The sequence below is a fragment of the Pleurodeles waltl genome, chromosome 4_2 (genome assembly GCF_031143425.1).
Source record: "Pleurodeles waltl isolate 20211129_DDA chromosome 4_2, aPleWal1.hap1.20221129, whole genome shotgun sequence".
In the NCBI taxonomy this organism is placed as follows: Eukaryota; Metazoa; Chordata; class Amphibia; order Caudata; family Salamandridae; genus Pleurodeles; species Pleurodeles waltl.
The window spans coordinates 549508950-549533567 of NC_090443.1; the positions used below are offsets into that span (position 1 = coordinate 549508950).

Genomic DNA, 24618 nt, shown 5'->3' on the forward strand with positions numbered 1-24618 from the left:
TCACAATCTCTGTTGAAGAACAATGAGGAACTTGTTAACCTCAGACCTCGTAGCAGAGTTAGCTAAGTAAACTGGGAGTAAGTGAACTTTCTCCAGAGGGAGCATGAGCACTGATTGGTCTGCATCTAAGTGCTATAATAACAGAGGGTAATCTTTGCCCTCCCAGGATACCATGACATGATGACTAATGGAGCCTGATCTCACTCTTTTGAAGAGTGTGCAAGGCCATCACTTTGAGTGTATCTGTAGAGTGCTCAAACAAGAGATAAAGCAGGAACAAAAGCTATCTGTCTATACCTGCTGTTCTAGTGAGTGTGTTATGTAGAACACATCTGAAGAAATGAAAAAGAGCTAAGAATCCTTAAAATAATTAGGCCCTTTAGATAAAAACAAAATATGGATTTGATATAATAAACACAAACATGCAGCATGTGAAGAACAGTAGGAAGATTACAGAGGAAAAAAATAAAAGGGAAAAAATGGGCAGTAGAAATACCAGCAAACAGGATCAAAAGTGAATAATTTTTTTTTTTTTTTTAAAGAAACATCAATGGAATTGAGATGACATTATTTAAGATTCTTACAGGAAGAGCAGAAAGCTATGAACTGAAAGAGATACCAGAGTGCACTGCATTTTGGGGTTCATGCTTATAGAGGAATTTAAGTCCGCCCCATCAACCCACTAATGAGACATTCAAGAAGTTCATAAATACAAGGATTTCTTATTAAAAAATATAAAGATTCTCCCTTACAACATACCTGGCACAAGCAGCAGACCCTTATTGTTATTCCAGTCCAGCTCAAAGCTGTAGTAGCAGATCATGTACTCCAGATCCATGAGAATCACTGCCAGGCTGTTCAGCTGATCTGCCAGCCAGAAATCTGCAAAGCCCACTTTGTGGAAGGGAGCGGTGAACACCCGGAACTGCCAAGGAAAGGGAAGAGAAGTGAGGTGAGGCACAATAACAGCTATAAGCAGGAAGTTCAAGTCCATCCTGCTAAAAATAGTCAATTGAGGGGGAAATAAGTAACTGTATGACAGAAAGCAGTGGGTTGTGCCATTACTGAGTACTTTGCACCATCAAAGTAAGGGACAAATCAAGGCCAGGACACCAACAGCAGCGGGCCAAACCACCATCCTGTTTTCTGTGCTCCTCAACTAAAACAAGATCTTAACCTATAAGACAAGTGGACCACAAAATTTACTGCTCACTTCACCACCTAATTCAGAGTTGAATTGGACTGAGATGACAAAAGACTTTGGTGCAAACTACAACTCCGCTTCTTTCACTCTCAACTATGGGAAGAAAGGAACACAGCAGACCAAGGGCAGCAGGCTAAGCCACACAACCTGCTCCCTGTGTCACACAACAAAGACACAATTGGGATCTAAGCAACCAAAAACGTTGGACAAAGCCATGCTCTACTTTCTGCTGCATCCAACTCACTGAAGAAAGGAACTCATAAAGTTGCTTCTGTGCCACTCAACTAAACGAGGAACCCATCGTAGAGTGGACGAAGTATATTCCTGCAACTAAAACAAGGCAGTAAATAGTATTAAGTATAATAGCACACAAAAAAAATCATTTCCTATATTTCAAGCACAAGTAATGCATAAAACAAAACTTTATTAACTGCAGAATGTGGGCCCATTCTGGTGCTTCTTGCTGCATCAATTAAATAAAGGAGAAAAGGAACTTCAGAGGAATGACCCATCACGTGGCTGGTCCACAAATCAACTAAATGAAGAAGTGAAATTGCCAGTCCTACAGGAAAAGGTGAGCTATGTCCATGTAGAACACCTGTGGGATTCAAGAAACCAAAAACGGAGTGCAGACCCCATCCACCTGCTTCTTACATAATCCATTTAAGGAATGAAAGAAAGAAATCTGTTGGACCAAAAGAAGGGGCAAAGCTATCCTCTCTATGTGATGTCAATGCAAATAATGGTTTCAAGGAAACCCGGAAACCAAGAGCTGTAGAGGCACCCATCTGCTCTCATGCAATCACCCACTTAAGATCAGAAAGAAAACTCCAAAAGCCAAGTGTGAGGATCCAGGCAAGTTTCCCACGCATGCACAATCTACCAAGCTAAAGAGGGAAAGTAACCATTAAGTACCAAAAGCAACATATCAAGCCATCTTGTTGTTGATGCAGCCACTCAAAGTTGGAACTCAGCAAGCAAGAGAGGAACCCATGAGACTAAAAGTAGTGAGCTGAAACTCCCACCACTTCCCATACAACAGAGTTAAGTCCTTTTTCTTACTTCCTTACTCACCAGAAGTTTCAGCAGCCAGAAGCGTGACTTGTAGTAGCAGGTCTTTGTAGGATTGATGAGGAAGAGCAGCATGAAGCCATAGAGGATGAGTGGATTCACCTGCATGGGCACCATAGTGGATTCTCCAAACAGACAGGAGAGTAGACTGAGGCACCACAGCATCCCCAAGAAACCAGCAATCTGAAGGGACAAGCACAGATTAAAAGTGATCTAACCAGCCATCTCAATCCCAGGAGCCACGCAGTATGAATGGAAAAAAGCAGATTGTATAAATGGTGGCATCTGACTGAGTACTAGTGACTAATGTCTCTTGTTGTCAAACACAGACATGAAAGCCTATAAAACTTGAAAACAGTGAGCTCCACTGATGTCTCTTCCCAGGGAACACTGCACTCTGAGGTAAAAGAGCATGCCCATTAATCCTGACCACAGACCTACCACTGAAATCATGGTTCTGCAGTGAGGGATCTTTCACAAACTCAGATACAGAATTATTCCTGGCTGCCAAGTGTCTTGTCATCTAAAAATATTGAGAATCCCATTTCTCTTTCTGAAAACGTGTTTTTGAAACATAGAACACCTTAAAAAGACATGGATGTTTTCCAGCCTCTTTCTAAGGTCGGTTGGTCTTGTACTGGCCCACAATATGCAGCACCGAAGGCTCCATTTCCAGCATACATTTCTCACATAAACAGTTCTCTTTTGCCACCCATATAGTTTAAGACGACAGGGAAATCAATGACCCTGGGGAGTACACTCTTCAAGATCTCCGTTACAGGAAAATAATGCTTCCTGGGCCAGCAAAAGATTCCCCTCAGATTCATAAATTAAGAATACATGTCACAGCAGTATTTGCAGAGAGAAAATAGAATATGCAAATGCTAATTTCATATTTTTTTTTTTTTTTTTTTTTTTTAACTCAAAAGATGCACTGATTGTTAGACCAGAAAAGGAATAAATACTGTAAGTAGTATCTAGTAAAATCAGGCAACAGAATACCCTTTCGCCTTCTCTGTACATTAACAGTATCAAATACTACTCTCATCTAAGGGTTACTTAGATACACGGTATCAAAGACTAAGTAAGTGATCTTTCCTTAAAGCTAGTTGGCATGTTTTCTAGGTATTGCCACAGCGATCTCTTTTGTTCCTATGACATGCAATCCTTACTAGCACAGGTTGTTACAAATAAATAAGATGACTTTTACCTTCTCGCAATCCCTCTTCCAAATGTGACCGCAATAATATGAAATCTACTTTAAGCTTAAGAATTTGCATTGCTCCAGAAAGAAAAACTACCTAACTCTAAAAACAGTTGTCCATAGAGGATATCCTCCACAAAATCATAAGCATTGTTCCATCATTTCCAGATAAGAGAAACGTTTCTCTACCCAGCACAGTGGAAGGAGTAAGGTTAACAGTCATTAGGAAGAATGTAAACAAATGCATTCTGATTAACTTGCATCTTTTTCAAACCTTCTGGGATCCAGCCTGGGATTACCCAAAACCTATGAATCTGGGAAACTATGTTCTGTGAAGAACAATTATTACAGGTAGGGAACTTTCCCATCCACAGTCATTCAGGCCCACCTCAGACATGAACAGATAACTACAAAGAATGTATGTCTACCATCCTTCAATAAAGCATATTATGGAAAGATGCTCATTTACAACTGCCATATCAGTGCAGAGAATAGAAGGAATATTGGGATGATTCTATTAAGTTAGCTGATATAAATGATCAATGTATGGAACAACATACTTATAAAGGAGAGACCACCCCCCTGTGCACAGTATCCCACGACACTTTTACAACACTTTATTTCCAATGTCCCCTTTAGCTGTCCTTCCATCACACCCGTGAAGTCATCATATCAGCACAGGTGTGGCATCTCCTGACTTCCCTTTATCATGGCCCCACCTCTGCCCAGAGTTCATAGTACTCCCTGGTTCTCAGAACTAATTCATTCTCCACTTGCCTCAAAGAGATGCTGGTGAGACAGGTTGTTCCGAGGGTTCAGCTCAAAGATGAGGACGTGGTTAACTCCAGCCTGGCGCCAGCCATATGTGTTTATGCCCAGCAGAAAGAGGAATTCGATCAGAAGGAAGCCACCCCGATAGATGCGCACCAGAGGCCACACATTACTGCCCTTCAGGAAAACCACGCCTAGATAGAGGCAAGAAAATACCAGTTGTCAGTCATTAGTTTACAAATGCACACACATACCCATTCCTCAGTGGCTGTCAATGGAACTCAATAATCCTTCAAACTCAGGTGAACACCCCAAGACAGGAGGGTCATTCCCCAGTGTACTATCTACATTCATCAGTGGATTCATTCCTACATGAGGGAAATCCAACACACTACAACCAATTACATATTTGTTATCCCTTCTTCCCACCCCTTCCTACTTTTCTCCCTTCATAATATCATCTATTCTGAAGTGATGTGGGGTAATTTAATCCATAAAAGAGAAATATGTTGTTAACTGATCAACATCAATAGCATGTAGGATGCTTTTATATACTGACTTTTTTCTGAACCAGCGTTCCTTTATTTTCAAGATGACCTACTCCTATCAAATATTGTGTCTTAGGTGCAGATGATGTAAATGCAAGATAAACCTAACATAACCATAAAATACTCATGAAATATCAAAGCCTAGTGTACCTTTATCAGTTTTAGAATAGTAGCTGTGCAAATGGCGTAAGTTATTACAGTCTAGTTTTGATGGCACTATAGCTGCTACCAGAGCTAGCAGCCAGGGTGATAGGTAGGTCACGGAGCTTAATTACTTCTACAGTTTAAAGTTTCTTCTGATATCTTTTTCTAAAAAGACAAAGTGATCCGAAGAAAGGAGATATTATTGGCAACATGTTTATTTTTTTTCCACACTGTAGGTCACTGCAGCAAAAACAGGATCGCTGAATGTTTCTGCACAATGTGAGCCAAAGTATTTTTAAAACTGATTCCAATAATTTTTGTTGCATAAAATTACTAACCGCTTTTTGGTGCGTTTCATTTCACACAACAGATTCTGCTTTTATTCTTTTTGCCTACAATGAGCATAAAAGAGCAAGACACTAAGGATTTAAGGTGATTGTGGGATGCATGATAGTAAGACCATGTACTGTAAGGAATAAAGTGCACCCTACTGTACATTATAAGGACGTTGCAAGTCACCTCATATTTCCATGACCTTATAATGGAATTCTGCTGTTGGTCTTGTTCCTCTATATGGTCATGAAACTCCTCTTTGACTTAGAATATATCCCTTTATGTATGGCAGGGGAGGGGGGCTTCATCCCATATATAACAAATGGGAATGGGGACAGGGTCAATCCCTGTATAAAAACCTTGCTCTAATTTCCTTAATACAGGTGACTTGTAAAGTCTCTATTCACCTGTAATAACAGAATGATGTAACTGAACAACTGTGGTAAGGTACTACATTCGGCCTCTGATATCACAATGCCAGGCAGCTCACGGTGCAGAATGACAGCTGAAGTTTATACAAGGAAAACGAAAATGTTATTATGATATATATATATATAGATATATAGTTATCTTAGTGATTAAGGAGCTGGTAAGAGGTAATAATAAGTGATTATATATGGTCTTAAGGGTAATTAAGGATTATGAGAGAAAATCGATATGCATCACACAAAGTTTAGATGTAAATAGGCACGAAGATTTGATTGCAATATTCCTCTGAAATGCCCACTTGAGCTAGATGGTGGAGAGTAAATCGTATTCAAGTGTATCCTACAATGGTAGAGTAGGTCAATGCAGGTTTACAAGCTTTACTGCTTGTCTATTATAAATCTATCCACTTCGTTATGCAGACGTCAGGCGATATTGCACGAGCAGAATCACTAAGTATTATTGTGGTATGAAATAAGTGCATAAATGATTATCAGATACAGGGTAAAACCAGCTGCTGTGTAAATTCACAAAATAGTAATGTAGGAAAAATGTTGAGTGCAAAGGTGATCATGTGACTATATAAATGTTGAACAAAGATGGCGTCTGACAGGTTGACAAAGGCAGTACGATGCCGAAACGCGTTCCTGTTTCAATCTAACAATAAAGTCAAATTACACTCGCTCTCGGAGTGCTTATCTTCCTGATAAGAGGAGGAGAGTGTTTATCTAAAGACGCGATGGCACGCATCACTGAACAAGCACCACTGGCATTCAGGAGTGGAGAGAAAACGCCGACTAAGTGATTACATATATATATATATATTTATTTAAAGAAAGCGATCACCAGAAAGGGGAGGTTTATGTAAACATGTTTATTTTTTCCACACTATAAGTCATTACAGGAAGGAAAGAATATCTAGCCCGCAACATTTTTTGATCTTACTTACTTCAAGATGATTCGAATATCTTTTTGTAAAAAAAAAAAAAAAAAAAACTGTTTTTGGGCTGTTTGATTTAACAGTACAGATTTTATTCTTCCAATCTACAATGAACAGGAAAGAATAAGACACCAAAAATGTAACCAATTTATGGTAAGGGTGATGGCATGATCATGTGGTGTAAGTAATAAAATACCCTCTCCTGTACTAAAAGGATATTGCAAGTCACCTCAGAGTTTCACAACCTTATAAAAGGACTCCGCTCTAAATGGTCATGCAACCCTTTGATAACTTGCAATATCCTTAAAATGTATGGCAGGGGGTACTTTATCGCATCCTTACAATTATGCTTAATGATTATGTACCTGCACGTTTTTTGTCAATTGTTTTTTGTTATGAATACAAAATGTAATAAAAATATGTATATAAAAAGCAAGGTGAAGTTAAAGTTTCAGGTTTGAGCATCTCATAGTCCCTCCCCTCCAAAAAAAAACAATGCATCGATTTGCTGAGAAAAAGAAAACACAGGCACACACATTTGAATAAAGTCTGAAAAGGCAATCTGTGTTAAAAGTGAACGCATGGTACCAACAGTGAAGACCAAGCCTGAAAGGTGATCAAGAAGGAAAAACAGTGAAAGACGAAACACAAACAAGGAATAAGTAAAATCAGAGTGTTCTGATGCTTGAGTTCATGTAAAGGTAAATTAATTTTCTCACTTTAAACTGATCAAATGTGTCATGTCTTTATGGCCAGTTCATCAAGAGTGATTGCCATGGACTGCGGGTACAGGTACCATAAGACCAAGCTTTAGCATTCTGCATTTTCTGTGGTGGCAAACAGACTGGCTGTGGGCAGCCCTGTTTCCGAAAGAACAGCCTCAGTAATTGGGCATTACTCCCACTTGTGTACTTGTTCATGTGCCCTGCTTAGCAGGTCCATAAAGCTGCTGTCCACCCCCGGCAGATGCTCTGCTAGGAGTTGGATGTGATAGTGTGTAGGCCAAGTGCGAATGACTGCAATTCGGGAAAAGGGAGTACACCCCTGTTGTTGAATGTGATACATTTTGTCTTCTTCATTAAGACTGTTTTCTTTCAAATGAATGCTCAAAACACTTAAGTGCAAATTGGACCACTATCAGCTCTAAGCAGCTGATGTGAAACTTGCAACCAGGTACCTTGAACAGTCATGGCATTCATACGTGCTCACCACCCCAAGAGTGAGCAGTCTGTAATAATTAGCTGCAGTTGTGGGTTCAGAAACGCTTTGCCCAACTGCAAGTTCTTGTTTTTCCACCACATGAGACTTTGCTGAAATCTGGGTTCGACCAAAACTAGATCATCCCATTGACCCATCGCTTGTGGCCATTGCCTGGACAGACACTCCTGTAATGAGTGCATGTGAAGCCAAATGTGCAGCACTATGGCAATGCAAGAGTCCCTCATCCCCTACAGTTTCATTTCAATTCTGGATGTCAGGTCTGAAAAAGAGGTAGCAGGCTTTTGAAATGTTGCTGTTTTTGAGGTGTTGCTGAACTTCTGGGCAGAATCCAGAGGCCCTCAATCAAGCATGTTTGAAGAGGATAATGCAAGTGTTAACATCTCTGGAGGCAGCAGAATATTTGTGTTAGATATTATTTTGCTTTCTTGGACTTGTTCTTCACCCTGTTTATGGCATGCCTCACTGAGATGTTTGATAGCAGCTTCCTCTCCTCCCACTGATACCTTTTGCATCTTGACAGAAGGCCTACAAAATTGGTGATGTGTTACTGAATTGACACACCCACAACAAGGTTTTTCCAGCAGCATCAATCATCCTACATTCCTGGTCTGAAACATCCCTCTTGTCTTGGGCAAACGCCCTCTTACGAGTCATGTGGATGACCTAGGTGCCTGGTGGAACACGGCCCCTGATGTAAATTGGGTTATGTGGGGTCGCTTTGTATTTTTTCTCACTTCTGGCTGTGACCACCACAGGAAACAGCCCTAATGCCCTTCAAGAAAAGGAGACTTACTTTTTATGAGGTCATCTCAGGAGATATACAACACTATCCAATGTTTGAATGACCCCTTAAAGATCTCAGCCATGCGCACAACTCCTCAGCATAGCCAAAAAGATACTGATCTTTCAGGCTTGCATAATACATTGACTAGAAAGTACTCCGCCACAACATGGGTTTGGAGGGGGAGAACGGGTGGGGGAGGAGGGAGAGAGCAAGAGAGAGAGCTTAATCTTGATGCTTGGAGCCTTGGCTCAAAGCTTTTTCGGAGTGGAGGGCTGCTGTTGGCACTGAGCAGGCATGCGGTCAGTGGCAGAGGCCAATTGTCAAAGCTTTTTGGCTATAGTCTTGGACTTGATGCCTGGGGTCCTCGAAAGCAGTACTCTGCCTCCATATGAGACTCTCTTCAAGATTGATCATTAGAAGGTTGATACTCCAATCTTTGTCAAGGAATATGTATCCTGGATGCAAGGATTCCTGGAGTCCCAACATCTATGGTTCCTCAATATCGGAACACAGGGAAGAATTAGTTTTGGGGCTTTGCTACTATTGACCTAGTGGGAATCTTGATTCAGTGTATTCCACTGAGTAAGCTGAACAGGTGGATTTCCCATGGCCTTGAAATATGCAAAGTTTGCAGACCTGGTGATGGCCTGACCACAGGAACCTGTAACTGCTATTAGGGAGGAAGCAGAAGGGCGTGCACTCCCAAGCTCACAAACCCATAAGTCAATATGATCTGCCACTTAGAGGAACTCCCTGGTCCTGGTAGAATATGAAGCATCACCTGTGGAAGTGGATTCTTTGATGCAGACGATTCTGGTCACTAGAGTTGAATGGATGTAGTACATCCAAACTATGGTGGGAAAAATAAACAACAGGAGGTGAAGTCTTTGTCACTGTATATTGTGGGTTTTGGGGAGGATCACACGTTCCCTGGAAACTGAAACTTATACTTAGAAGTTTCAACCGCCCATCCAAGACTAGATGGCAGGAATATGCACAGCACATGATCTGCAGCAGTACAAGCTACAAACAGATATTACTACTATTTAATTCATGGTACTCAATTGATAGACCTCGGAAGGATGAGTCTGATTTGCTGGGATTCCAATCTGCAGAAGGTATGTCCCCAGAGAAAGCACACTCTATACGAAAGATGAGCTCTTACCAGAGTCATTTTACATCTTTAAAAGCGAAATATATGTATGTGTAATGTCCTCACTACACTTTAGGCATCAATTGTCTGTAAGAATGTGTGAGTGTCTCCTTCACAGACTTAATTTTGGGAAAGTTTGCTATAAAATGAACAACTTACTTATTTATTTATTTGAAGATTGTAGTGCTGTAGATTCACATGCTGCACACACTCCTGAAATGTAATGCTAGACTTGGAACATCACAAGCGGTCTTTTTTTTAAAAAGGGTTTTGGTTTCAAGGTGGCTTGAAACACCTTCCTTGAAAGCCACAATTCATCAAGACACCTCAGACTGTGTAGTGTCCACCCTGTTAAAAGTGTGTCTGTAGAGATGCAAAGCATTAGAAGGTCTGTGTAATGTGAAATGAACCGCTTAATTAGTCAAATAAGAAAAAAATACTTACCGTACCAGACAGCTTTCTGTTGGCTCACATATGTGGAGGCCACAGAACGCATGTGCATCTCAAGCTCTATAAGCTGGAAAACAGCTTTTACAGGTAACAAGTTTTGTTAGCAGCATGTGCTGGTATAGGTCACATGCTATGCACAGACTGAACGAAGAAATGTACACACAGTAATGTTTGGTGAAAGTGTGTTTAGATGTCGAAGTAACAGCCTTACAAATGCATTCTACTGGGATATTACCCAGGAAATCCAGTTGAAATTATTTTGTACAAGGTGAATTTGCCCTAGGTATCGATTGTTCTGTGTGCTTGGTTTTGGCATAATGTGTGAATGCATCAAACTAATAATCTAGCAAGGCTTTCTTTTGAAATGAGGTTCCCAAGGTACAGTTGTGCAAAAACAACAAACAGTTGCTTGGGTTTCTTAATGGGATTTGTACAATCCACAATGAACATGACGGATTTTTGTACAACTAGAGTAGGTAGTGCTTCCACTAGCAACTGTGGCTGAGTCAAAAACTAAGGAAAGTCGATGGACTGGCTGACATGGAATGGCGAAACAACTTTTGGCAATAAACCAGGATGTGTCCTCACTACAACTCAGACTTTCTATACCTGCATAAGGGGTTCTTCAACTGACAAAGCATGAACTTCACCACAGATTGGGGATAGCCATGAGGGAACGTATGTTCCTAGAGAGGAATGGGAGTGGACATGGTTAGAATGGCTCAAAGGGTGTCACCATGAGCCTTGTAAGTACAATATTAAGGTCTCAGGGAGGGACGGAGGTCAGCCTAGGTGGGGTGGCCTTAAGGACCAGAAAGTTTAAGTTAAACTGTAGTTATCCTTTTTGCAGGTACCCAACTATTGCTGCTAGGAATACCCGTATGGATGTCTAGACTAACTCTTTTTTCTGCAGCAAGTAGAAAACAATTTGTTGGACTGTGACTGAGAAATGCTGTATGTATGAGCGTCCATTTACCCGCATAACATGCTCCTGGATAGTTTTCATGTCCTCTTTTATAACATTCATATATTCGTGAGCCAGCTGCGTATACCTAAGTCCTCAAGAGCCAAATCTGAAGTTTCAGCAACTTGAAACTGTAATGCAGTAAGTGACCCTGATGCGGATAGAGCAAGTTAGATGCAGCTGTAGCTTTATTGTGTAGGGAAGAATATCTCTAATCAGATAAAGTACCATGGCTGCTGAGCCAATATTAGGTAAATCACTGTCATTAGTGCCTGATGCGTTTTTCACACTAAATAAGGAACCAGTGGCAGCAAAGAAAAAGGATATTCAAATAACTCTGCCTATCTTATCATTAGGATATTACCCAGAGACGTTTTTAAGGGTAACTGAAGGCAAAGTTTAATCAATTTGCATCCATGTGGGAGGCAAACAGGTCCAAATTTGCAGCGCTCCTACAGTTAAGAACGTGGGAGTTGATATCCTTTTGTGAGTCTCCTGGTGCCATCTTCGAAGGAGATCAGCTAGTACACTACTGAGAGATGCTGTGCTAACAACAGATTTGAAGGTGTAACGCCGGGTGCCATACTACTTGGGCAAAAATGGTCAACTATACAGAATGTGTGCCCCTGTTTTTGTATGTAATACATGGCAGTCAGATGTTTTTATTGGATCAGTTTCACTCTGTTGCGGAGTCTGGTCTGAAAGTTTCAAAGAGCTGGCTTCACCCCTAAGAGCACAAACATACTGATGTAGAGAAAGCTTTCCTGTGTGGGCCGATGACCCTAAGTTGTTGAGGCTGTCAAAGTGAGCTCCCCCAGCTTGTTGATGGTTCCCTCCAGATTTGGCCTAAGAATCAATCTACACAGTAACAAGCTCTGTGCCACATATTTGTTTCTAATTAAAAGTTGCAATACTTCTTGGAGGGTTACCATCCTGAATGATTGTTTGTGCAGAAAGAGATTGAGGTGTTGTAAGTGCAGAACGTGCCTCCACTCTTTTGAGGTTTTCTTTTTGTATGAACAAGTACTTGGAATAGAATCTGACATTTGATGATAATTCAGGATTGTATCTTATGGCTCCTTTCTGTGGCATGTAGCAAATCTCTGCTTTTTAACATCCTGGTCAGAGCTGCTGTTGGTGGAAAGTCTCTCGTTGGAGAAAGGAGAGATTCTGTCTGCTACTGGGCCCGATATCTTGGGGTATGCATGGTGGAATCTGGTGGCTGAAAATAATCAATGATACCTTGCATGTTGGCCTTTTGCATGACAATTATGTTTTGCTGGATACAAAGTAGAAATCTGAGGTGTGAAGAGAGGAGGGGTGAAAAAGACAGCACTCTCATCTAAGTGGCTGAATTTTGATTCCTTTAGAATGAGGCAGATGTGTTAAAGTGGGCACAGTTTGTGCCTTTTCAACTCGTCAATGCCTTGTACTGCTATGGTAAAGTTACCAAGGTACCCCCCACTTCAACAATGAGGAATGATTCAAGTATGTGTATCTATGAAAGATCCAACAGTGAAGAAGATGGTGGTTTCCTAATAGAAGTTTGGCCATGGTCCTGCCAGACACACTCTTGCACATAAGCCTTACGCCTTTCCAGGTTCCGTTCTCTGAACTTCCTGTACCTGGTGGACGTTAGGTCACCAGCCCAATGATTTGCCCAGTCTAGACTTCCACCTGCAAGAGTGGAACACACCCATCCCATCTTTTTCTTTTCTGTGTTGTTGCTGGTTCTAACAGCAACAGGAAACAGTGCAGGGCTCTGTCTAACTGCAACACATGAATCACCTGAAACCAGCCTAAAGTGGGACAACTTCAAACTCTTGGCTGAAGAGCCCACAAAAACTGGACAGCTAACGGTAAATGCAGTTCTCCTGAAAGGGAAGATGGCTTAAACGTTTGAACAGCAGACTCTCTGGTTGGTTGAGGCGTCCTACCGCAAACAAAGTTCCATTGGTACTGTCCCCTGAGCCAGTACAGCAGCTGGACACTGAGGAGGCCTGCACATTAGAAAAGACTAAAGACATTTAACTATAAATTATACTACTCTCCCTCCAGACACGGCCTACGTCTGGAAAGCCAGATTCAGTACTTTCTGTTCCAACATTTGGATAGGAAAACTTACTTACACCAGGGGCTGGCTTGAGTCTCAACGAGGAAGGCAAACTGATCCCAAAAAAGGTACAGGTGATTGTAATATCTGGATAGAGGAGGTTTAGACTAACTGAGGTTGTCTAGGAGCCAAGAGATCCAGCTGGCTGGGTGGCTAGGAGAAGGATCATGAGTAGACCTTTGGGCCAGCACAGTTCCTGACTGACCTAGTACTTCTACTTTAACTTGCAGCAAAGAAGACATCTCCTGGTCATCTACTCTTTATAGAAAATGTTTGTTAATCAAAGAAAAAGAACACATTGCTAAAGGAAATGGGAATTTCCTTTATATCGTCATGTTCGCCATCTTCCACTTCATCAAAGGGAGGTACAAAAGAATACTTCCTTTGTAATGTGAATACTTTTTAAATCGGTGACTCAGACAGCCTGTGTCTTTGGCCTGAAGTCTGACAGTCAGAATTCAGTGAATCAAGGTAAAGAAGAAAATTAGTTACTTACCTGTAACTTTAGTTCTCCAGTATTGGAATCTTTCATAGATTCACAAGCTTTAATCATTCCCCGTCATCGATATGGGAGCCCCCGGTATATTTAACTAAGTAGTGTTGAAATAGATATAATCTAAGGGCCCTCTATCAAAGTCATTTTAAGAAAAAAGGACCAAACTTGAGCATCCACCAATCAGACGACACCACCCTCTAGAACCCGCCTGAGAGGTGAATCTATGAAAGATTCCAATACTGGAGAACTAAAGTTACAGGTAAGTAACTAGTTTTCTTACTCCAGTATTGGAACTTTCATAGATTCACATGCTTGAACCAGAGTAGCGAGCAGTATCTATGCACATTGAATCATTGTAGCCATGTATGCCACAGAAAACATGTTAATATACAGCAACATTTCAAATGAAATTCTGTCTGTTCCCCCATCTTCCCCTTTTTCTTTTTTTTTTTTAAAATCATCATAAGCATTGGATGTGAATACGAAACTATTAGTCATAAACAATGTGCACACCTGATGTTAGAATGGAGGGATGAAAGAGGTGGCTCACCTTCACCGGAAGAGGTTCCTGAGGACGGCTTGACCCACCGCTACCTCTCCACGTCGCTGCTCTACAAATGTCTTGCAGCGGTACCCCAGCAAACAGCGTTGCCGAGGAAGAAACTGCCTGCGTATAGTGTGCATGGACAGATGAATGCAGAGGCTTGCCCGCTGCTTGATGGCAGAATTGAATAGCTGAGGAGATCCATCTAGCTATACTCTGTTTGGAGAGCGGTTGACCTCGCCTGGGTGCACTGTAAGCCACAAACAGCTGATTGGACCTGCAAAAAGATTTAGTTCTGTCCAAATAGAATTTAACACATCTTTTAATGTCTAAAGAGTGCAAAACTCTCTCTGCAGGAGTTGATGGATGTGGAAAAAAAGGTGTTGAAAACTAAGGGCTCGTTCAGATCAAAATCCGAAGGGACCTTCGGGATAAAATGCGAGTTAGTGCGTAAGAGTAGCCTGTCTTGTTTGATCTGGAAAAACGGCTCTTGTATGGAAAGAGCCTGTATCTCACTGACTCGTCTGGCTAATGTGAGGGCCACCAGTAAGGCAACTTGCCAGGAGAGGAATTTCAGAGAAGCTCGATGAATCAACTCAAATGGGTGCTTCATTAGTTGCGCTAGAACGATATTCAGATTCCACGCGGAAGGAGGAGATCTGAATGGAAGAAAAACTCTGAAAAGTCCTTTCAGAAACCGTTTCATTAATCTAGAGGAATACAACGAAGGAAAAGAGTCTGAACGCCTGAAAGATGTTATCGCTGCCAGGTGCACCTTTATAGAGGAATGCGCAAGACCTGATTGCACTAAATGTAGTAAATAAGGCAATATTTGCTCCGGTGATGAGGAAAGCGGATCAATTTTCTTTGGTGACACCACAAACAAAACCTTTTCCACTTACAAGAGTAAGCCTTATTGGTGCTAGCTACTCTAGCCTTGGACAGAATGTCTCTGCACTCCTGTGGAATATTTAAATGTGCAAATTCCCTGTGTTCAGGAGCCATGCTGATAATCACATCGACTGAGGATCCGGATGCAATATCTGCCCTTTGTTCATTGTCCGTAAATGCAGAGATGATTTCAGCGGGGTATGAGAGAAGAAGCTCTGCAAACCAATGTTGGTGAGGCCAGTAAGGAGCTATTAATATTAGAGTGCATGGTTTTCTCTTCATCTTTGTCAGGACTCTTGGGATCAATGGTATTGGAGGAAAGGAGTAAGCAAAGATTCCTTACAAAGCTATGGAAAACGCATTCCCCCATGATCCCTTTTGGTGATGCCAGCTTGCGAAGTTCTGGCATTTGGTGTTCAACTTGCTGGCTAATAGGTCGATTTGGGGCGTTCCCCACTGGGAAAAGATGTGGTCTACTGTGGACTGGTCCAGTTCCCATTCGTGACAGCTCGATTTTTGCCTGTCCGCTATCTTGTTCTCTATCCCTGGAAGGTGCACAGCTGTGAGCCTGATGCCTTGCTGCGAGGCCCAGTTCCATTAATTTTTTTTAGCTTCCCTGGAGAGGGTAAGAGATCTTGTGCCTCCCTGTTTGTTGAGGTAATGCATCGTAGTGGTGTTGTCTGTTCTTATTACCACCTCTGATCCAGCAATCTTTGGAATAAAAGCCTGTGAAGCCAGATAAACTGCTTTGAGCTCCAGCAGATTGATGTGCATTGTCCTCAACTTTAGTGGCCACTTGCCATTTACTCTAAGGTCTTGCAAAACAGCCCCCCAACCTTCTAAAGAGGCATCTGTGGTGATTGTTCATGGTTCTGGACGATGGAGAAACGAAAGGCCGACAGACTTGCTTCTGAGACCACCATACAAGAGCTACGACTAATGCTGGAGTTATGCTTATCCGATCTTCAAAGCTTCCCAAAATCTGGAGCCATTGTAGATTGCGCTGCTCTTGCAGGGGCCGCATCTTGAGCCTGCAGAGAGGAACTAGAGGTATGCATAATGACATCATGCCCAATAAAGATTTGAAAAGGCGAACTGAAATGCAGTTTCTTCTCTGTATTGACTTTGCTAGAGTTAATATCTTTTGTTGTCTCTCCACAGAGGGACATGCCATGGTGGATTGAGTGTCCAGTTTTGCTCCTAAAAAGGTGATTTTGCGTGATGGTAGGGGTTTGGACTTCTCCCAGTTGAGGGTCAGGCCTAAGCTGTTGAGTAAGGAAACGCACTTTCTTGTTGACCTGCGCGCTCCTGCACAGGTGTTCGCATTTATCAGCCAATTGTCTAGATAGGGGAATATCTGATGTTTTCTCCTCCTGAGGAAGTCTGCAATTGGTGCTAGGCACTTGGTAAATATCCTGGGAGCTGACTTTAGGCCAAAAGGGAGGACACAAAATTGAAAATGGCTTCCGGGTACCACAAATCTCAGATATTGTCTGTGGGTTGGGTAAATGGGGATGTGGAAATATGCATCCTTTAGGTCTAGTGTAGACATAAAATCTCCCTGGTTGAGTCGCAGAAAGACATCCTGTAGGCTTATCATGCGGAAGGACTGTTTTTTCAAGTAGGTGTTTAAATCTCTGAGGTCGAGGATCGGCCTCCATTCCTTCCACTTTTTGCTAATGAGAAAGAACCTGGAATAAAAACCCCTTCCACGCTGTGATAGAGGTACTTTCTTTATTGCTCCTTTGAGGAGCATCTTGTTGATCTCCCTCTTGAGCTGTTCCAGATACTTTGATGGAGTTCTGCGAGGAGGATTGGGAGAAGGCATTTGGACAAACTCCAAAGTGTGGCCCTGTTTTACTAATTTCAAACCCACTTGTCTGACTTGCCATTGTTTGAAAAACAGGGATATCTTTCTGCCTAAAACCAGGGGAGGAGGGCCGGATGCAGCCGGAGCCTTGGGTGTATCAGGCTCTGCGAGCCGAGTCCTTAGCAGGGAGAGTTGAGCGTTCCCTAGAGCCAGATCTGCATGCCGTAAGCCGCTTATGGCGGTTGCCTTTGTGGGTAGTATTGACGGAACTGCTGAGAGGAAGGATACGTCAAGTATCTGTATTGCTGGTATCCTCCCCTATATGAAAGCATTCCAAGTCCTCTCGTGGCTCGAAAAGAAGGTTTCCAATATTGAAGAGTTCCCAACGATTTCGCCGTATCCGTGTCAGATTTAATAGATTTCAGAGCCTCATCTATATGTTTTCCAAACAACGCTTGGCCATCGAAATGAAGGTCTAAAACTTTATTCTGGACCTCAGATCGGAAGGACGTAGCTCTTAGCCAGCCTTGCCTCCAAAGGACAACTTTCAACCCCTCTTCCCATAAGAAGTTGACTAATAGTATAGAGCGCAGAGATTTCTGGAACGGCTCTTTAAAATCATATAAGAAGCAATCTGTTTGCTTGGACGGCATTGGCAGAGCAAATCGTTTAGCCGCTCTCTCCAGGAGATTATGGAATCCCCCGATGTCATCTGGAGGGGAATCCACCTTCGGCTGAGAAGGAGAAGGGGGAGGAGGAATAATATATTCGTCCCACTCCGACTGAGTGTCTAGGAGCTCCCCTTCTTGATCACCTTCCGAAACATCAGTGTCCTGCGGTATGGTTATATCCGGCGTGGCCGCATTTGCTAGTGGCAAAGAGGATGGCCTCTGATGTGGAGTGGTAACGGCTGAAACCATCGACGGAGGAGGTTGCTGTCCTTGAGGAGGAAAACGCTTACTGTAGTCAGCCAGCATTGCTCTGAGATCAGAAAGCAAAGAGCTTGGTATGTATGCCTCCTCCTGATATGGTTGTTCCCCTCCATAGTACTGCGGGTCATAGGTCTCGCCCTATTCATCATCCTCTTGATATTTGACATCTAATTGTGAGGGGCTATGTGCTGTTCCAAATGGACCCTCGTCGTCTGACTCTCCATCCCCCTCCAGCAGGTGTACTGGCATGAGAGGGGTTACCTTACTAGGTGAGGTATGCTTTGGGGTAGGTTTTTCCCGGTTTTTGTGCTGTTTTCCCCTCATCTACGGTGTTGTCGATGACGCAGATATAGCCTTCTTCGACGGTTGAGTTGTCGACGACGAAAGCATAGAGATCTTAATTGTCGACAGCCTTACTGAAGAGTCTACCGTCAACGATGCAGACGACGATGGCTGTGCGGACACCATTGTCACTGCAGTCGATGATGATGAGGTGTAGATCCTTGTTGACGATGACATCGTCGACGCTGTTCTCGTTGACGGTGGGACACTCGTCGTCGACAATGTCGTCATCACAACTGCAGTCGACGCTGAAACGGTGGAAGTCGTCGACGACTACGAAACAGTATTCACCGACGCCCTCGACGGTACAGTCTTTGCCCCAATAGCAGAGGAGGGCCTTTTGAAAGGCACAGGTGGCGGTACAAAAGATGACTTTTTGTGCCTAACAGAGCTGCTGGCATGACCTCTCTCCCCTTTCTTGGAGGATCTATGAGATGAAGTAGAGGGTCTGCGCCCGTTGTAAGACCCTGAGGCGGTCTTTTTGTGGGCTTTTCTGGATTGCTCCGAAGGAGATCTTGTATCTGATCTAGCCCTTTTTGATGACTTTTTGGAGTAGGTTGAGTCATCACTATCTGAATCCAAGACTGGATTATCTCTGGACTTAAGTTTTTGTAGCCATATCAACAATCTGCCTTCTCTATCCTTTAGAGTTTTAGAAGAAAATGTACGACAAACCTTACAGTCCTTGGCTGAATGGTCTGGATAGAGGCAGTACATGCAATCCTGATGAGGATCTTCAGAGTGTAGTCTCTTTTTACCACAGGTCTTGCAAGCCCTGAATAAACCCTTCTCCTCCTTGTCAGACATACTGTAGACCTTACCCAGAATCAGTCAAAACAAGTTTTAGCAGAAAAAAAACAGCTTAAAGCTAATCCAAAAGTGTGAAGAAAGAGCAGAGCTCTGAGGAGACACCACAGCACGACGTGCAATAGAAAATCTGAAGTACTGGAGCTTCTCTCAGGAGGATTCTAGAGGGTGGTGTCATCTGATTGGTGGATGCTCAAGTTTGGTCCTTTTTTCTTAAAATGACTCTGATAGACTGTTAAATTAAGAGGCCTAGGGCCCTTTGATTATACCTATTTCAACACTACTTAGTTAAATATACCGGGGGCTCCCATCTCAATGACGGGGAATGATCCAAGCATGTGAATCTATGAAAGTTCCAATACTGGAGTAAGCACACATGCCAAGATCACAGATTATTTTTTCCTGATGGTCACCTCTTGGTTTGGTAAAGCCAACTATGATCAGAGAAAATGTAACAGAAGGCATCTGGAAAATGGCATAGGAATTCAACGGCAATTGAAATAAAGGAAGCAGACAAAAAAGAATGGTTTTGTGTATTAAGTATGGAAAACACATGCATAACAGTACACTGCTTTGCTAAAAATCAATCACAACAAAAACAAGCATTTTCAATGCAACGGGTCTCGCATTTGCTAGAGTTCGAGCTATTAGCATTGTAAAGAAAAAAAAACGCAGTGCGATCGCGCTATGTAAAATGCAGCATGATTGCGCTGCGTGGAAAATAAACAGATAAAGTAGTCCGGACCCCAGGCTGAAAACATCGAGTCTCGCATGTTTTTAGTAGTTTACCGGTGCTGTGTAGGTGGGCTAAACACCGGAAAAGGCATGAAGTATGCATGCCTTTCACAAATGAAAGCAAGCGGATTTTAAAAGGCAAGCCCACGAGTCAATGTAAGTGACTGACAGGACATGGGTGTGGTTTGAAGCCCAAAGAGATTACAGAATGGACAGAGCACTTTGCGCTCGCCCATAATCAAGTGGAAGTGACTGAAGCATTTCAAAAATCATTTGGACTTTTTTAATTGAATAAAAATTACAGTTAAAGAGGTTCTGGCATACTAGAAAATAGGAATCCATAATGATAAGGAATGGTGGGGATAGCAATTTTTAAAGAATAGTGGGGTTATTTAGAGTTTGAGAGACGCACAACTACCTAAAATTGTGTACACAAGGATGTCCAGCATCTGCCACACTGTAAACGACTCCCTATTTACATAATAATTAGTTATTTTATTTGGAGTATTTAACCACTACAGAACCGCTCCAGGCTGCATTAGGCTACAATGGAGCTGGAGAATGAGAGAATAGGAGCTGGTAATCAGACGGAACTCACTGATAACAAGTGTTCTCATTGGTGGAGGGCAGTAGATTGACAGAGATTAGTTTAGAGATCATGTTTGAAAAAGGCACCTTAGTGACTGACATGGAAAAGAGAGATGGAAAAGACTCAGGGGAAGTGGTGGCTGAATGACTGGAACCTTGTTAATGAGCCATGTGGTGTACGTGGCTGAGTGAAGAACCTGCATGCTGTCGATCTACCTCCCTTTTGTGTATGGTGTGTTTGTTGGAGAAAGAAAATATTGATAGGGTAGCCAGGACCATAATGGGGCAGTAATTTGTGATCAAGGTGAAGTGTTTTGAATGACATGCTTTTACATTGGGCACCATTGTGGTGTGACAAGATCAGTCAGCTTAAGACGAGAACTGCAAAATATCAATTAATTTTTTTAATGACATCGTAAATAGTTTCACACACTGCGCTGCCCTAGTCCAAGATGTCAGGGAGAGGTACACTCTCCACTTCCTCTTCTCCTTCTGTCACCAGATCGGTATCCATCGGTTGTGATTGATATCACTCTGAAACTGGTGACATCAATCACACTAGCATGCGAATCTACCAGATGCAAAGTAGAAAGTAGACGGAAGGTGTGTTGCAGAAATGCTCAGCTACAGTATAGGGATGAAGCTAAATAGAGCTTGAAGGTGATAGGCACTCACCTGATAGAATAACAGCAACATTCAATACGATAAAAATTCCACAAAAGAGTCCGACTCTGAAAGTTGTCCATGCCGGTGCTGGCTGCAGGTAGAAAAACAGCACAAGTCATGTTTTTGATAGAAACAGAGGATAAGAACTGCTGGACATTAATAATACAAGCAAATTATCACCACATTAGGCCATCTAATACAGAATCATTCTTCTGTGTGCCAAAGATTCTAATTTTTAGGTCTGCGTATTTGCCAGTGCAATAATCATTGCTTACAATACACAGAGTGACTTTTGGGTCCAGCACTTTCTTTAACCAGCCTCCTTCAATCATCAAGTTGAGACTTTGTCAATCATGTATTTGTCCAGCCCAGTGGCGTATTCATCTCTCACCTAATATTAATGGCTGCATTAGGGGTTACTATACAACTACAGCCCTTACTGTTCCCTCCCTCTGACTCCTTGGCGTCTTGCTCTAATGTGCTAATGTATTAGTTACCAACTTCAACACAGACCTGTTAGTTATGCAATGCTTCGTTTAAACTAGGATCGAACATTGATAAGGCACTGTGGGTAACATGACCAGGCAAAAAAAACTCACCCAGGTGCCTTGTTCTAGGTCTGATTTTAAGGATCATATATTAAGGCAGACTCTCATGGTGAGTTTTACTTGTGTTGGCAGAAGAAACAGGGGACTCGGGCACAACACATTTGCCCTTGGCCACTGGATTTGCTGAAATCGCAACTGCTGCCTCTATCACAAAGAAAACAAGGACATTGAGGGATGGAATTTTTTAATCAACTTCAGCCAAGGCTAACTGCTCTGGGCCACAATCCAGTAAATTAAGTTTCCCTAAATATGGCACGTGAGAAAGGGACCATTCACATGTAAATCGAGCTTGGTCCAGCTCTTATAGGAAGAATCGAAACTAAAGTGTCAAGCCCTTTTTCACCATCACGTTCCCTGTCTCATTACTACCATCAACACACACAGCAATATTCTGGTCAAACAACAATTCTACACCATTATACTACAATGTCAAACTTGTAGTAGACATGCTTGCCCAAACACTATTCTCCATACACCCACAAAGGACATAATCTAAGGTATAGATATGCCCTGCCCACACCAGAAATAACAAAAAAACATAAGTCAATGGGACCCTTACTTCAATAACACTTTGTACAAAATAAAAATATATTTCCAACCGGAGACCCCCTAAAGCAGAACATCCCACCACAGGAACCTACTCTCAGCATCAATCACACACAAATTGTATGCCACAGCAAAACCTTTGAAGCCTTACACGTGTTCAAGAATCCAATAATAGACCAGAGAACGTTTTAACATGTGGCAAACGTTTGCAGGCCCCCAATGCCCTACAGCAACTATTCACAGGAGCTCTGCAAAAGCGCTGACACTTTAATCATTCAGAATAGCAGGACCCCGAAGCATGGTAGCCATCTCTATAAGACCCCACGCCCCCAATCAGTTTCTGCATTACTAATGCCAATGCCACACAAATACTCCTACCGAAACACCTCAGTTGCTCCAGAGAATCAGGGGACGTCTGCCTAGCTGCAGTTACTGCAGCTAACGTGGAAGCCAAAGCAGTCATCATTAGTACCCTGGTAAGGTATCCTACACATAGTGGCATATGTCACCAAAGGTAAACAAATCTGACCTCATCACATCCACATTGGAAGACCTACAGTGGCTTACCCTTCCAGCCGGCATCATGTTCAAAACTAGCTGCATCACTTGTAAGCCAACAACAAGACCAGAGTTTACCTGGCAAAAAAACTAGCCACCACATCAGAGGACAACAGCAGACAGGGAGCCTGGATAGAGCTAGACTGGAGACAAAACAGTGCAAGAAGGAAAAACATGAAGGCAAGCCATTTCTGTTCATGAGCCCAGAATCTGGAACAACATACATCAACATCAGATCAGCAACAACTTTCATACAAACAAGCTGAAGGAACACCTCTTCAAGTAGCACAAACCATGACCCGGTATTGTACCCTTGACCCAATAATTGTATCTTCTGGGGAGCCATGCTCCCTGATCAGCACTTCATCGTCTTGAGCTAGGTTGATGTTCTACAACTACCAACACATACATAGATAGGTACATACAGTTCCCATCAAGATGGAGATGAGAAATAGCCACAGTTTGTAACCACCAACTCCCTCTACTATGATGTCAACACTGGCCCCAGTTGACCACAGCAGCTACTGCCCTATCACAAGTTCCCTTGAAAGTCAACAATCCTGAGATTGGGAACAACAGCCCAACTAGAGTTCCACACAGAAACCCACAAATTGCTAGACGTTAAGTAATCTGACCCTTATTCATGCCATGGAAAGAAAGACAGCCCTGGTCACTACCTCTGAATATATACTAGAATTACCAGACCTGGGCTCCCTTAGCTTTCTTGTTCCTCTAGATCTCTCAGCAACCATCCATCCTCCTTGAACATCAGCAGTCAATGGCTCTTTCTCAAATAGTTCATATTGGTCTTATGTGTCTGCAACCAAAGGTAATACTCTATCTCTCTTGTATCCACAGCCATTTGTTTCTCAAGGCTTTCCCCTTTTCACCCTTCGGTCTGACATATATGTAAAACCAATAGTGGATAACCTCAGATTCCACTACTTCCCGTACTATGTCTCTGCCAATAATATCCATATATTCTTCTGTGTCAAATGTGACTGATCAATTCTCTGCAATGTTGAAAGGCGTACAGATCATAAATGTTAGACCTGCCAACCTCCTAGTGGTCTTCACCCAAACGTTTTGCCTTCATCCTCCATGATTTATGATCTCAGTTTTTTTTGGCCTTAGCACTCTGTGTACTCTACCACTGCTAATCAGTGTTAAAGCACCTATGCTCTCTCCTTTAAACATGGTAAAATTGGCTTGCACCCAATTGGCACATTTAATTTATTTCTAAGTAACTAGTAAAACGGTACCCCTCCCAACCAGAGCCTGTATATTAAAATCAAATCTAATAGTGGGCCTGCAGCACTTATTATGTCACCCTCTTACATAGCCCTTTTAAGCATGTCTCAGGCCTGCCATTTCAGCCTGTGAGTGCAATTTTAAACTGCCATTTGACCTCACAAAATAAACCTTTTTCCAAGCCTCAATCTTCCATTTTAATACATGTAACTCAACCTGGTACAGGCCCTAAACAGCCCAGAGGGCAGGGTGCAGTGTATTTAATAAGTTAGATATGTACTTTAACAAGTCCTGGCAGTGAAATACTCTTAAACTCGTGTTTCACTTCAGCAAGGCCTACTTCTCCCATAGCATAACATTAGGTTAACATATTTCATAAAGTTCTAACTTTCAATTGGGATCAGATAGGAATATTATATTTGGTGTCTGAGACACTGCAATTATCAATCCTCTTTAATGGTAAAACTGGATTTTAAGTTACAATTTTGAAAATGCCACTTTTAGTATGTTGGAATTCG

The 24618-nt window shown here is 42.3% G+C and overlaps 1 protein-coding gene across 1 annotated transcript in view; it reads right to left on the reverse strand.

Annotated features, from left to right (window-relative positions):
• XPR1 (xenotropic and polytropic retrovirus receptor 1) overlaps positions 1 to 24618 on the reverse strand; it is a 369652-nt gene that overhangs the window by 84832 nt on the left and 260202 nt on the right. Inside the window, exons 7-10 of the mRNA XM_069232077.1 lie at positions 21147 to 21228; positions 4257 to 4444; positions 2279 to 2458; positions 760 to 925 (exon numbers count right to left, since the gene is read on the reverse strand). Coding sequence (XP_069088178.1) covers positions 760 to 925; positions 2279 to 2458; positions 4257 to 4444; positions 21147 to 21228 — 616 coding nt within the window. The remainder of the gene's footprint in view (positions 1 to 759; positions 926 to 2278; positions 2459 to 4256; positions 4445 to 21146; positions 21229 to 24618) is intronic.